Source organism: Micropterus dolomieu, linkage group LG14 (assembly GCF_021292245.1).
Source record: "Micropterus dolomieu isolate WLL.071019.BEF.003 ecotype Adirondacks linkage group LG14, ASM2129224v1, whole genome shotgun sequence".
Lineage (NCBI taxonomy): Eukaryota > Metazoa > Chordata > Actinopteri > Centrarchiformes > Centrarchidae > Micropterus > Micropterus dolomieu.
The window spans coordinates 1,840,291-1,854,539 of NC_060163.1; the positions used below are offsets into that span (position 1 = coordinate 1,840,291).

The window sequence follows — 14,249 nt, forward strand, 5'->3', positions numbered from 1 at the left end:
GTGAAAAAGACTGAAATGTGTGTATGCAAACCTTGAGGGCATTAGGGCCATGAACTCCTCTCCAGATGGCCAGTCCTTCAGTCTGTAGACCATAGGTTCTCCATCCTTGGATTTGGGTCGCTCTGAACAGTAAGACGACTTTAGTTAGACTGAGTCAATAATTGTTTAGCACTGTTCATGGTGACATCATCTCACATCGGTGACGTGTGTAAGCGGCTGTTGGAATCAATGAAACCAGAACAGTGAGACCAAGCGGACATGAACTCACTGGTGAGGTCCTCAAATCCATCCCAGAACTCCTTGATTCCGGAGTTGGACACCACCTGGTCTTTACAGTTGAGGAGGTCTCCCTGATGGTCTGCAAACTCCTGGTTGAAGGAGTCAGCTTTCCACAGACTGGCATTCAGTCGCTTATGGATCCCTGACACCAACACAGGCTGGACAAACACAAAACCATTCATTTGGCTGCGGGAATCACTAATAACTTTACTAATTAATATTAGTACAGTATGACTATGACTACTACAGCAGTTACTGTTAGTAAGACTGATGTATACCTGTCCTTGTTTCCAGCATTCTCTGAACAGCTTCCAGTTGTTCTGGTTGCGGTGATCTTTGAGCCACAGTAACTGTCTGTTGTTTAACCAGCAATGGGAAATATCTGGATAGTGATTGGCTGATTCCTCTGACACTGCTGCAGTAACAGGCGCTGACTTCTTCCTCTCTGGTTTGGCATCTTCAGTAACAGCAGAGGCAGGGTTGTTGTTGTTGTTATTGTTGCCTAGGGTGACAGGCTCCTGCTTGATTGACAGTTTGGTGGTGATGTTCTGGCGGCTGGCGGGGATTTTATTCTCAACTACTGAAGCGATGATGTCATCAAGGATATTGGGCATGGTCCGCCCACCTTTTCCAGTCTTTATGAAGAGGAAAAATAATATTTCAATATTTAAACCTGATTTCTCTCCCACTTTTGCAGTGTGCATTGACAAGACAAGGTGGTAAAAGAGATGTGATGTTGTTTTTGTAGAATAAATGAATAAATAATACATTTATATTTATTATACATATATCACAGCATACTTAGGGTAGGTGTGTAGATAAATGTACCTGTGAAGCAGTAGAGTAGACTGGTGCAAAAGCGATTCCAGCATCAGTAGAGCCCAGCTTCAGTTTCCCTGCTGTGGTGGTGAGCAGATCTCTGAGTGTGGAGCCCTGCTCCGTACTGTTAGCCATGAGTGAGGTGGTTTTACACTGCTGCAGGACCTCCAGGCTTTCTCCCCTTTTGTCTTCTTTCACTGATTTACCCAACAGCACTGACTCCTTGTTTTCTGTTAGGAGGGAGGCAGGGGTAAAAAGAGGTTGCTAATCACCAATGTACTTTCTGGAGGTCTAGAGGATTGTACTGACTCTAAAGGTTAACAGCATAAAGCAAATTAATCTCTCCCCATTCTGAAAACTTCCCCTCACCTTTCTTTTCTTCCCTAGATTTCTGCTCTGCCAGATCAGCCAGAAAGTGCAGAGGTGACTGGGACTCTGGTGGGGTGACAGCAGCACTTCCTGCATCGCTGCCTGGACTGCTTCCTCCAACACCTCCTCCGTTTGTCTCTGCCTTGGTGCCTCCTCGGTCAGAGCCTGGCTCAGCTTTCACCAGAGACAGTTTGTTACTGTGGTTCAGGACGTTCTGCAGAACCTGGCAAAAGGTGAGGGTTAAAGGTTGACAGAACAATGACAAGTTCAGCTTGTTATACAAAGAAGGTCAGAGAGAGGGTGAAAAGTCACTGTAAACAGTGATAATGCAGGAAAGGTTTAAGCGCTCCTCTTCCAGATCCTGTAAAGGCAAAATCGTCCCAACAAAATGTATAATAACTTCCCAATTTATTCAATAATCAGCCAAACTCTAATATTTTGCATTTAAACATAAAATAGAAAACATAAAATTCATGACCCTCTTTCCACCTGATTGGTATTTAATATGTTTATTGGTTTCATCTGACCCGTCTGCTCCAGAATAAATAATGGCACATTAGAGCATCCATACCGTTACTGCCAGCAGGTAGACTCAGGTCATTTGAAATTTAATTTTAAGGGTCGGTAGCTGTTCTGTGCAACAACAACCATCAGTTAGCATCTGTAAGGCATCTGTAAGCCAGGTAGGGCCCACTAGAACAACATTGGGTTTCCACTCTTACAATTATACCTTGGTGATCATGAATTTAAGAGCACACAAACAAATATTACTTGGTTGCAGAGTACATAGTATATAGTATTTCATTCAACAAGGGAAAGTTATTTATTAAAAGTTATTCCTGGTGCATGTTGGGGTTACTCTAGTTTTGCCTGCTGTCTGTTGTGGCCTTCTAGAAGTCAACACGTTAGGTGTCCATAGCTAACATTTACAGTACATTTCAAACAACATATTAGATAACTATAAAAACAATTATTGTGACACACAGCCTCCTAGCTCAGAAAGAAATAGTCAGTAGTACCTGTGAGACTCCGTTGGTGGCTGGAAGTTTGGTGAGGAGGTTCTGCTTGTTGGTACAAGGACAGTAGGATTTGATGTTGTGTTTTTCTCTCAAAGAGTGCATGGAAGTCACCAACTCTGTCAGCACTGAAACACATTTCAGGAAAAAGGTTTATGGGGAAAACAACCTCAACCTTTTGAAAGTTAATGCATTACTGCAATCGCATGACGACTGCCATTGGTTGAGTTAAAAAAAAACATTATCAATCTTCAACCCACATCAGCACTAGTCTACTGTATGTGTGTTCAGGAAATGACTCGAGAAAGCAGCTAAGAAATAAAGGACCGTGAAATGCAGACATGGTGTAAACAGGAAGATAAAGAGACAGGAGTGTATAGTGTACCTGTGCCAGGTATGATCTGTGTTGGCATCAGGTGTTTATGATCATGAGGCTGGCCTTTCACACACTTCAGCCAGCCGTATAGTTCTTTATCTGATCAAAAAAAGAGAGATACAAGTCACTTGCTGTAATAATCCCTATAAGTGTGCACGCATGCACACCTTTCACTAAATGCTGATTTAGAGAGGAGGAAGCTTACATACACATGCAGTATGTTTACATGCTGACAAGACACCAGGTTACTTAGAGAAAGGTTATGCAGTAAATTGTACAACTGTACTGTAAGATACTATAATAATCTGGTAACTATAAAGACATGTTTGCATACCGCAAGTCAGTAAAAAATAAACAGATCAACTGTTTCCATTTGCTTTGAATGTCAATTAAGTATTTGTCAGGTCATGTTCAGGTTCAGATTTTATGTTTAGGTTTCCAAATTTATACATGAAGTTTTTGGGGGGTCTGATGAATCATTGCCACCTGTACTTCCAGGATGAAAACACCTGGAACTTACAGTGCAGCCAGAACACGTAAAAAAAAAAAAGAAAAGTAAAGAACAGAAGCATGTTCTAAAGAAGTAAGTGAACCTGACATTTATATATAGCCTGCTTGTCTGGCCTCTCATTTGACTCCAACTTTAACTGTCCAAACATACACAAAACTGACCTTTGGAGTTCCTTCTCTCCTTGGCCTTGTAGCAGTCCAAGCAGACAACAAAGCCACATTTCTGACAAACCCAGTGGATGTTAAAGAGTGTTGCCTCGCAGGCGTCACACATCTCTCTCACCCCCCTCACAGCTCGTTTCCACGCCAGCTTGGCTGAAACACAAACAAAACGGGTTCAATTGTTAACATAGTTACAGTTATTTAATCAAATTGGCAGCCATTTTTCAAGGCACCTTACCATCCTTCTTGACCCAGGTGGCTGCAGTATTCTCAGTCACAACCATCTGACAGAACTTGTCTCCGATGAAGCTGAGGATATACTTGGCTGTGGTTTGGTCCAGGTGGCTCTCCTCCATCACCCCAGGGACCCACAGGGCCAGGGCTTCATCATCAAACTGGTCTGGAGTGGAGAAGCCATCCATCCGGATAACTCCATTTTTACTGTAGGAAAGCCTGCATGGGAGGAAACAAGTTACTTGTAAATTAGTTAGTTTGTCCAGTAAAGGTACTGAAAGTAGATACATATGAAAAGCATCATTCACAACCACTGGGTAGACTCAGATATGTATTATCATGATCAGATATGTGCGCAACGTGTAACATGTTTGCATGCTGTTTAAATTGCAGTTGGACAAGGGAAACCCTTGCAGTGCTGATAAATTATACAAGCGGTAAGTGCCACATACATTCTTAAGTATAGCTATGGTTACTTTTGCTTCACAAACATAAAGTAAAGTAGGATATTCTTCAGAATTCTGTCAGAAAGGGTCTCCAGTCAAACGCTGGTAAATTCTGGATGTAGCGGCTTAGTTTATCCACTCACATCACTTCTCTGAAGTTGCTGAAGCAGACTACATTTTTTGACCAGGATTTGGTAGGCGAGGGAGATGCGAGGGGCAGAACAACATCACACATATTTATAAAGCTTTCCCTTTTCATTTCAAAATCTTGCAGCCACTGGAAGTACAGGTTCATAAATTCCCAGGCTACTGGGTCAGACAGGGAGGAGGTGAGATAGGGTGAGAGAGAGCCAGATTTAGAAATGGAGATGCAGAAAAAGGGAGGGGGGAGACAGAGATTGCAGCAGATCTGCAGTGAGGAAAAGATTATAAAGCAGAATATCCTCTTTGGCAGATTTACCCCGTTAGACCCCAGACTGCAACTGCTGCTTATCCAACACAAGTGTGTTTGTGTGTGTGTATGTATGTGTGTTCAATGTGCATTCACAGTAAATGTGCATGTTTGAGAGGGAGAAACACAGAAAGTGGTATTACACACTGCAAAAGCCATATGATTAAAGAGGTCTTATTATGCTTTTTCCCTCTCTTTTATTGAGTTATATACCTTTTTGGAAAGTGAAAAGTCTACCCCAAAGGGAGTTCCCATCTCACACAGAAAACACTGCTCTGAACTGCCTGAAAAGAGCTTGTCTGTAGTCCAGCCTTTTTTTCCCGCCTTCTAGAGACATCACAAAAAAACACGTGTCATAATGCTCACCTAGCGGCTAGTCAGACATGCCCTCAAAAACACTGGTGGAAAAACACCCTCAGCTGCAGCGCACAGTGACAAGACGTCCACCTGCTGCCTCTCCTACGTTTGTTACAGATTAATAACTCACCACTCTGAAACTCCAGTCCATGTTGGAGAACATATACAGCTGAACCGAAGCCGTGTTTACTGGCTTCTCAGGGCCCGCCCTACTCTGCTTCGTGATTGGCTAGTAGTCCTTTACTAGGTACTGTACATGTGCAGCTCCCGACATAGATCTTGCAGAAGTGAGATGCATCACTCCATAGCTAAAACGGAGCGTTCAACTATGGTATTTTTTGAAAATGAAACCATGTAAACCTGTTCTGGTACAAGCCCTAAAAAATGATGAACCTGAGAATGAGCATAATATGACCACTTTAATATTCTGTGTTGTAGCCATGGCAGGATTTTTTTTATGAAAACAGACCTTCCTTCCTTCCTCCTTCCATCTGTGTTACTCTGTTTTGACATGCACTCTCTTAAATCAGAGCTTGCAGTCAGGCAAGAAAAGAGCAAAGCATCCACAGACATGTTTGAAGAGGAATTAGGGGCTTATTATAGGTCCAATTACGCAGGGCTTCAGGGTTCCACAGGACCTTGAAGAATAATGTATATTGGGTGGATGTGTGAAGCATCGGAATGAATAAAAATGTCAGAAAAACATAAGAGAAAGGAAACAAATGTAAAGTTGGTGAAAGTTATACCGTCTGAAATAGTAGAACCGACAGAAGACAGGGGAATGTGCCGGCTCCTCGCCCTTCTTGCTGCGGACCACCCTGCACTCCCGACACTTTTGCAAGTTGGGTCCAATTTCTGAACACGAGTCATCCTGCAGGAAAGACTCCCCTGTCTGCTTCAGCTTCTTCACCTTCCTCCAGTCCTTCAGAACGGAGCGGGGAATCCCATCTGAGAAGAGTTCCCATCATTAAGTCATGAGATAAACAAAGGGTTGATCATAACCTTGGTGTCAAAGATATAAAACAATTCCGACAGACAGTAAAAACATACATGACTTGGATAGTGCTGGCTTCAAATAGGCAACAGTTTCCATTCACACTCTTTTTTCACATGACATGATCATTCTGGAAAGGCTGTTCTCACACTGTCACACAGTTTGGCTTTCATCCTACCCTCTCTGGGCTTTTGCTGCTCTGTGGCAATGCTCTGATGAAGTTAAATTGCCACACTTCGCCTTTAACCAGAACATCTCAATAAATAAGCTGGTTCTTTGCTTTGCTTCACAAGCAATACACATGAACAGGGGAATCAGGGTGATGTAAAAATGCAGGGCTTGTCGCCACCAGCAACATTTTTGTCAAAAACTATTAAAACAGTGAGTAGTTTATTCTTACTCAGTCCCACATTCACTGTACTGCTGCCCCAAATACTCCTTACAGCTCCACAGGTGGATTCATTTGCCTCTAAAAATAGTCTCCAACAAACGCATTTTCCCCTGTTTGACTTACGTAATATTTGTGAGCTTTGTAAATATTCATGTTTTATGGTAGGAACCAGTTGGCTTGGGTATAGCAACAGACAGAGTAGGGAACAGACTGACTAACGCTGGTGGAGTCTATCAATGAGATTTAACAACAAATAACAAAAGTACTGATTTGATGTATAAGGCTACTTATACCGCTCTCCAGGATGCCATAAAAGTAGATCTGGAGCGTTGGGCTACCATGCCCCTGTCATGGCTGGGGAGGGTCGCCCTTATTAAAATATGTGTCTTACCTAGGCTGCTCTACCCTATGCAGGTGATACCGCTCTTGCTGACAAATAAGGTTATCAAGGTGCTTAAAGGGTGGCTGAGTTCTTTTATCTAAAGCAAAAGGAACCCTAAATTGAAAATGTCCACACTCCAACGATTTGGCTCCGTTGGGGGCCTCGATTTGCCTAACATAAGGTTTTACCACTTGGCAGTGCACCTGCGTGTAATATTCCACTGGTTTAAAAATGATCCTTTTTCAGTATGACTTGATATTGAATCTTCTCAGTCTAGTTGCCCTCTTTGGAACTTGCTCTTTTTGAAAAGTTCAGATAGTGAACTCTGCTCTAACCCCATTTCTCTGAACACAGTAAAGGCTTGGAGGATGGTTCGTAAAGTGGAGGGATGGTCTGACTGCACCTCTCCTCTTACTCCTATTCTGAGAAATCCAGACTTCCTGCCTGGTTGTAATGACCATGGCTTTCAACTATGGTTCAACAAGGGTATCAGAAAGCTGGGGGACCTATTCATAGATCAGTCTTTATTGTATTTCCAGCCGGCACAGCAGCAGTTTGGTTTAGAGAGGGTAGACTTTTTTAGATTCCTGCAAATTAGGCATTTTATTACTAAAGATACCACATTAACAAACAATGACCTGTGTACTGTAGAGAATGCCTTGTGTTCTCATAGTGGTAAGAAATCCATTAGTGTATTTTATAAAGCATGACTCGCCAATGTCCCTTCTGCTTCAGTGGCCGCAAAACAGGCTTGGGAAAAGGACATGGGTATTCCTATTGAGCCTCAGGTTTGGTTAGATGTATGGGACAAGGCTGTAAAGATTTCAGTTTGTAACAGAACAAAATCTGTTCAGTTTAGGATTATACACCGGACACATATAACACCTGTCCTTGAAAGTAAGATGGATTTACAATTATCCCCACTCTGCTGGAAATGTAAAACTGAAGTTGGTGATTATTTTCATTGTATGTGGTCATGTACAAAAATACAGAACTATTGGTCTGGTGTGGTCAAAGATTTGTACCATATTTTTAATACTACCATACAGCTCAATCCAAAATATCTCCTCCTGGGCCTCATGGATCCTCAGATTCAGCCCAAGCTCAAGCAACTTTATAACCTACTAACATTTGCTGCCAGGAAGACTATTTTGCTTTTTTGGATCAAGGACTCTGCCTCCTCTAAGAAATCATGGCACAAGGTGATACAGCAGTGTATTCCCAGCGAATACATCACATGTATGCTTCACACTCCAATAGACACTTTCTACTTAACCTGGGACCCCTATCTCTCGTCTACTTCAGGGTTTTTCATATAACTGACTGGATGACTGTACCTGTAATTTGTCTGCTTTTTGTTTTTTATATTGTCCTCATATCTGGTATGAACTAATGTGTTTTGTAACATTTAAATCTAAATAAAAAATAAAAAAATAAATTTTAAAAAGTACAGAATATTGCCAGCGTTATCTTTTAACTGCCACTCGTGTTCAATCTCGTTGGCTGGGAAACCATTTAGAAAAGACTGTCAGTGCTAAAGTAAACGTCTTCAATAAGACTTACTGCTGCTGGCCAGCTTGAGTTTAGTCTTCTCTCTGGCTGATCTGAAGATGCCATTGGGCTTCATATCATCTTCATCCTTTTCATTGTCTCCTTTCTTCTTGGCCATATCATTCTGTTTCTTCTTGTAGGTTGGTTTAGGCTGACGCTTGGCTCGGCCCTCCATTTTGCTTTCACTGTTGTCAGAGTCATCTCCCCCACTCTCTGAACCGGACTCGTATGACCGTTTGTTACCTCGCCTTGATAAAGGAGCTGCTTTCCTCTCCTCCCCTCCTCCTGCTGCTCCTCCCACCTTCTCCTCCAGCTGCCTCTCTCTCTCGACTTTGCTTCCACCGTCTTTGCTCATGTCCACCTCACTGGAGGTGGAGGCACTGAGATTGACGGTACAGGGTTTGATCATATCAGACATGGCTGTGGTGTTACTTGTGCTGGTGGTGGTGCTGAGCTGTTTCTCTGGTTTAGCACTGGTGGCGCTTGTAGTAGCAGTTGTGTTCCTGTCCTCCTCTGAGTGTCGGGTTAACCAGGCTTTCTTCAGCTTGTGGTAGTTACTGGGCTGCCCGCTGCTTGTTGAGGCTGATCCAGAGGTATGGCCATTAGGCAGGGGACTAGACTTGCCTGGTGTTGTGCTCCCGCTTGCCGAGCTGCTGCTACTGCTGTCGATGGAGGATGATGAGGCTTGGCTGGAAGAGGGTGGAGGAGGCGAGTTGTGAATGGGAATTTTCTCCCCTGAATCCACAGTTAGGGAGAAGTTTCCAGTTGTGGTGGATGTGGGAGTAGTGGAGAAGTTGCTTCTGGATTGGGCTGCAGCCAAGGCAGCTTTGTGCTTCTTAAGGTGGACAAAGGAGGAGGAGTAAGGTTGACTTGAACCAGAAATTGAGCTGGGTGTTGGGGTGAGGCTTTGACAGGGCTGGGGTGTCCCTGCTGGACTAGGGGGAGGCAGAGACCCCGCTGGAGATGTGGTACGTGAGCCTAACTCCTCCTGGTGCTCTCCTGAACCTGAGTGGCTCAGTGCCCAGCCACCAATGCCAGTGTTATGGGCTGAAATCTCTCCCCGAGCTGAGACTGAGTAGCCCAGCTCTGGGAAGTATGTCGGACTTTTAATCTGTATGCCAAAAGCTGATGCAGCTGAAACGGCAGTCCTGCACACAGAGTTTGTGGTACTGGCTCCCATAGTTCCCTGCATGTCACGCATAGAAGTCTTTTTATACTGGACAGACATGTCGTCCAGGTTGGAGTTGTGCTGGATAATCCTTCCTGCTCCAGGTTCTCTAACACACTCCCCTAGTCTAGGACATTCCCCCTGAAGCTTGGATGGATAGAGTCTCCCCTGGGGGAGCTCCTTATGGATCAAAGCACCAGATTTGTTAGCACCAACAGAACTGTCATACTTAATAGATGTCGACGGACGCACAATGACTGATGCCATTGCGGCTTGGGGCTTGCCCCTTGATAGTCCTTTCTCTCCCGAGAATGAGCCTCCTCTTTCCTGAATCATCTCTCCACCTCGCCACACGTCTGTAGGTGAAGTCATAATCTCCGCACTGATGGCTGAGGGCACACAGTTGACAGCGGCAGCATTTCCATGACCTTTGACGTCCCTGAGCTCCGGCAGCAGAGTGGGGGGCTTCTGCTGCTCCGCTGATGTTTTGTTACCCGCTGCCGCTAAGCTAACTGGCTGGATGGGTGTGAGGGTTGGCGGAGACAGACGTCCACCATAACCTGCTCTCTCCCTCTCTCGTTCTCTTTCCTTCTCCCGCTCCCTCTCTCGCTCTGCAGCCTCTTTACGCTCCAGTGCGTGCTGTGTGGGCGGATGGAAGACAGGCGCTCGGTGTAGAGATGGCATTACCCTGAGCTGGTGTTGCTGCTGCTGCTGCTGTTGGTGGTGGTGGTGGTGGTGGTGGTGATGATGGTGGTTGGGGGCTGAGGAGAAAGAGGAGGATGTGGAGGAGGAGGAAGAAGAAATGGCAGGGCTGCGACGTTCTATCCTGTCTATACCGGTGTGGTGCTGATGTTGCTGTTGGACTAGTGTCACCTGCTGGCTGAGCTGCTCCGTGATTTTCCCTGCTAAACCCTCTCCTCCTTCTGGTTGGTGCTTAATGAGGGGAGGAGGCTTGGAGAGGGAGGCTTTAGAGATGTAGCTGCCCAGGGACAGAGCTCCCTGACTTGACACCACGGCCCCAACACTGGCCACAACCCCTGGAGCTCCGCTGGACACCTTTTCATAGTAAGAGTTGAGCTCCTTGGAGGGGTAAAGTCTTGGAGGCTCATTCACCACACTGTTGGACAGCGTGGTGAAGTAGTTGCTCTTTTCCGACTGGATGACATGGGGATGGGCGTGGCTGGCCTTGGGGCTTGGGGAGGCAAGAGCTGGTATGCGGACGGGGAAGGCTGAATCTCTGCTCCTCTCTCTGTCCCTGTCCATGCCGGGGTCACTGGAGCGCTGGATCTTAGCAGTGAAGGGAGCGACCTCTATACTCTCTTTCAGGATTTGACGATTCTCCTCTTTATATTTACTGGCTCGGTCTGCTGCCTGAACTGCATCCTGGAAAAGAAAATGCACACACTGTTAGGGCTGGATTTCTAATTTTCAGACAAAATATTGAATGTCAACAAGTTAGTGGTGTCCACCTACAGTTTAAAGGGAGAGATCATCGTAACCTAGGAGAGCTATGACTGAAAAGGCTGATTAACATTTCTTAAAGTAAAGAAGTTTGGTAATATATGAGCCATTTTTAAACACACCTCACCATACAGATAGAAACAATATTGCCATATTAACAAAAATACAGCAGTTAAGTTGCTGCATGTGTATACACACACACACATACATTGTTAATAGTATTTAGTTCATATGTGTGGTTGGATTTATCCACTTTATTTATTTCTTTATTTTTTTACAAATTCACCTATTATCTATAAGAATGGGGTTAGGAGCGTTGGGAGTTAGGGTTAACTACTACTACTAATAACGACAATCACCTGTGTATTTGCCAGGCGAGCCTTGCTGTGGGGGTCTAGGTAGAGGTGGTGTAGGAGGACATCTTTTCCTGTGGGGGTTCGACTCCTGTCTGTCTGCTCCTGTTTCAGCTGGGCCAACGTCAGCGTCCTGATCGGGTCCACAAAGCCTTTCTTATCTACATCTCTGCACACAGACAAGTCAAACATTTGCTTATTCATGCTGTTCTTCCCCCCCGTCTAAAAAACATTTTATTCTATTAATGAATGAAACAAATTGAAAATTTAAAAAACGCCCACAAAAACCTAATCCGGAATAATTCTCTAAAACATCTAAAAATCATTTTTAGAGTTAAATGAGAGTTGTGTATGTAACTACGATTAAATTAATTCTGGATGATCGTCAGAGGCAGTGCTTAACACTGAAAGTTACCCATCTCATGAGCACAAAGTATTTCATATTAACAAAGTCACATGTAACCTGGGCCTATATAAGCCCACAATATCATGAAAGACGTCACTACAGAATCTTCTTACCAACTTCAGAGCAGGTACTCCCCCAGCACTTTGAGTGACGTGACGAAGTGTTCTTTTATTGGTCGAGGAGCTGGTTTGACTCAACCTTTACAAGACCATGTGGTCCTATATGCTGTACCAGCAAAAACACAGTGCTGAAAGCTAGGAGTGGAGCGGCGGTTGTCTAGTTGCAGCCTTTGCGAGTACAAAACCGTAGCTCCAACCATGCGGTTACAGGGCTACTTGTTAAGAGTCATAGGCTATCTTCTTTTTTAAGCTTTTAGTTTCAACCAGCATTCTCCTATTACCTGCAGGAAAATACAACGGACATCAACGGACGTGGGCTTACATAGGTGAAGTCATATGTGACTTTATTAATATGAACCGCAAGACATCCAGCGCTAAGCACTGCCTCTGGTAGTCAGGTAGAATGAAAGAGAACCGTTCATTTAGGCAGCCCACTGCAATAATATAGAGCAAATACATACATTACTCAGCAAATAAACAAACAAAGAAAATAACTGAAAAACACAAGTATGTTGTGCAGCCAAGTATGAGAGTGATTATTGTGGATGTATGAAAGCCAAACTTCACTTCACACTTCACAGGTGACAGACAGGTTTAGGCCATCCATTCCATATTTATATATTTCTACATTTATTTATGTTGACTATATGTTTGTCTAAGTGTAGCACCTTATCACCACAGCAAATTCCTTGTATGTGTAAAATACTACTTGGCAATAAAGCTCCTTCTGATTCTGATGGGTATCATGGTATTACTGCCTGTTCAGCAGATATGAATGAACATGACATAACTAGGCTAATGAGAGAAAGGAGTGATGGGTGATGTTTCCTCTGTGATACTGTGTGTTTGCCTGTATTGGTACTTGGTGGTGTCTAAATAATGGCTGGTGGTTACATAAGAAGAGCGTAAGTTGCTGAATGAACAGTATGCTGTCTGAACTGCTTTAATATTGGATTAGTGACACTTCACTTCATCTGAAGGCTCACGCAGACTACACGACTTTCAGCATTGGCCGATCGCCCTGCTGTTCAGACTACACAACTTGCCGTCTTTTGACGGGAGTCTTGAAGTCGTGGCGTTCACACTACGTGACTGATAGTAGACAGGGGGTCACACTACACGAGCTGACAACGGTTGTGTGAGCAGACGGCAGGTCTCCAAACCACGTTTTGTTAAGAAAACACACGTGAAATGTGAATTGGGAAAGGATGCAACACTACACATAAAACAGCTGTTGTTTGTTATTATAAAGATACCAATTATAAAGACAAAGAATAGGGGTTAAAGAATGGATTAGCACACACAGGTAGCAGGGATCGTCTGAGCTACAGAGAGAGCTGGAGGTAAGTAAAAAGTGGTTTGCCATGAAACAGTAACTGCCTGCTCCCATTGGCTGGAAGTTGATGTTGAGTCGGCCGACTCCTCCAGATATTTGGCATTTTAGATATCTGGTTGTCATTGGCGATGTGTCACTGATGCATCAGGGAGCCGTTTGCGTCGTTTAATAGTTCACACATACAGGTGCTGATCATATAATTAGAATATCATCAAAAAGTTGATTTATTTCAGTAATTCCATTCAAAAAGTGAAACTTGGATATTATATTCATTCATTACACACTGACTGATATATTTCAAATGTTTATTTCATGTAATTGTGATGATTAAAACTGACTAATGAAACTAATGAAAATCCCAAATTCAGTATCTCCATATATATCTCCAATAATACTTAAGACCAATACAAAAAAAGGATTTTTAGAAATGTTGGCCAACTGAAAAGTATGAACATGAAAAGTATGAGCATGTACAGCACTCAATACTTAGTTGGGGCTCCTTTTGCCTGAATTACTGCAGCAATGCGGCGTGGCATGGAGTCGATCAGTCTGTGGCACTGCTCAGGTGTTATGAGAGCCCAGGTTGCTCTGATAGTGGCCTTCAGCTCTTCTGCATTGTTGGGTCTGGCGTATCGCATCTTCCTCTTCACAATACCTCATAGATTTTCTCTAGGGTTAAGGTCAGGCCAGTTTGCTGGCCAATTAAGAACAGGGATATCATGGTCCTTAAACCAGGTCCTGGTAGCTTTGGCACTGTGTGCAGGTGCCAAGTCCTGTTGGAAAATGAAATCTGCATCTCCATAAAGTTGGTCAGCAGCAGGAAGCATGAAGTGCTCTAAAACTTCCTGGTAGACGGCTGCGTTGACCTTGGACCTCAGAAAACACAGTGGACCAACACCAGCAGATGACATGGCACCCCAAACCATCACTGACTGTGGAAACTTTACACTGGACTTCAAGCAACGTGGATTCTGTGCCTCTCCTCTCTTCCTCCAGACTCTGGGACCTTGATTTCCAAAGGAAATGCAAAATTTACTTTCATCAGAGAACATAACTTTGGACCGCTCAG

The 14,249-nt window shown here is 43.9% G+C and overlaps 2 protein-coding genes across 6 annotated transcripts in view; one reads left to right on the forward strand and one right to left on the reverse strand.

The window, feature by feature from the left end:
* Positions 1 to 14,249, forward strand: part of bms1 (BMS1 ribosome biogenesis factor) — a 654,080-nt gene that overhangs the window by 324,509 nt on the left and 315,322 nt on the right. The gene's annotated exons all lie outside the window — the stretch shown is intronic.
* jmjd1cb (jumonji domain containing 1Cb) overlaps positions 1 to 14,249 on the reverse strand; it is a 147,442-nt gene that overhangs the window by 6,390 nt on the left and 126,803 nt on the right. For all 5 annotated transcript variants that reach the window (XM_046069157.1, XM_046069156.1, XM_046069159.1 and 2 more), the window contains 12 exons: positions 11,326 to 11,488; positions 8,350 to 10,888; positions 5,766 to 5,967; positions 3,770 to 3,984; positions 3,532 to 3,684; positions 2,869 to 2,958; positions 2,487 to 2,611; positions 1,468 to 1,690; positions 1,108 to 1,328; positions 558 to 914; positions 269 to 437; positions 32 to 122 (listed from right to left, as the gene is read on the reverse strand). In XM_046069157.1, coding sequence (XP_045925113.1) covers positions 32 to 122; positions 269 to 437; positions 558 to 914; positions 1,108 to 1,328; positions 1,468 to 1,690; positions 2,487 to 2,611; positions 2,869 to 2,958; positions 3,532 to 3,684; positions 3,770 to 3,984; positions 5,766 to 5,967; positions 8,350 to 10,888; positions 11,326 to 11,488 — 4,548 coding nt within the window. The remainder of the gene's footprint in view (positions 1 to 31; positions 123 to 268; positions 438 to 557; positions 915 to 1,107; positions 1,329 to 1,467; positions 1,691 to 2,486; positions 2,612 to 2,868; positions 2,959 to 3,531; positions 3,685 to 3,769; positions 3,985 to 5,765; positions 5,968 to 8,349; positions 10,889 to 11,325; positions 11,489 to 14,249) is intronic.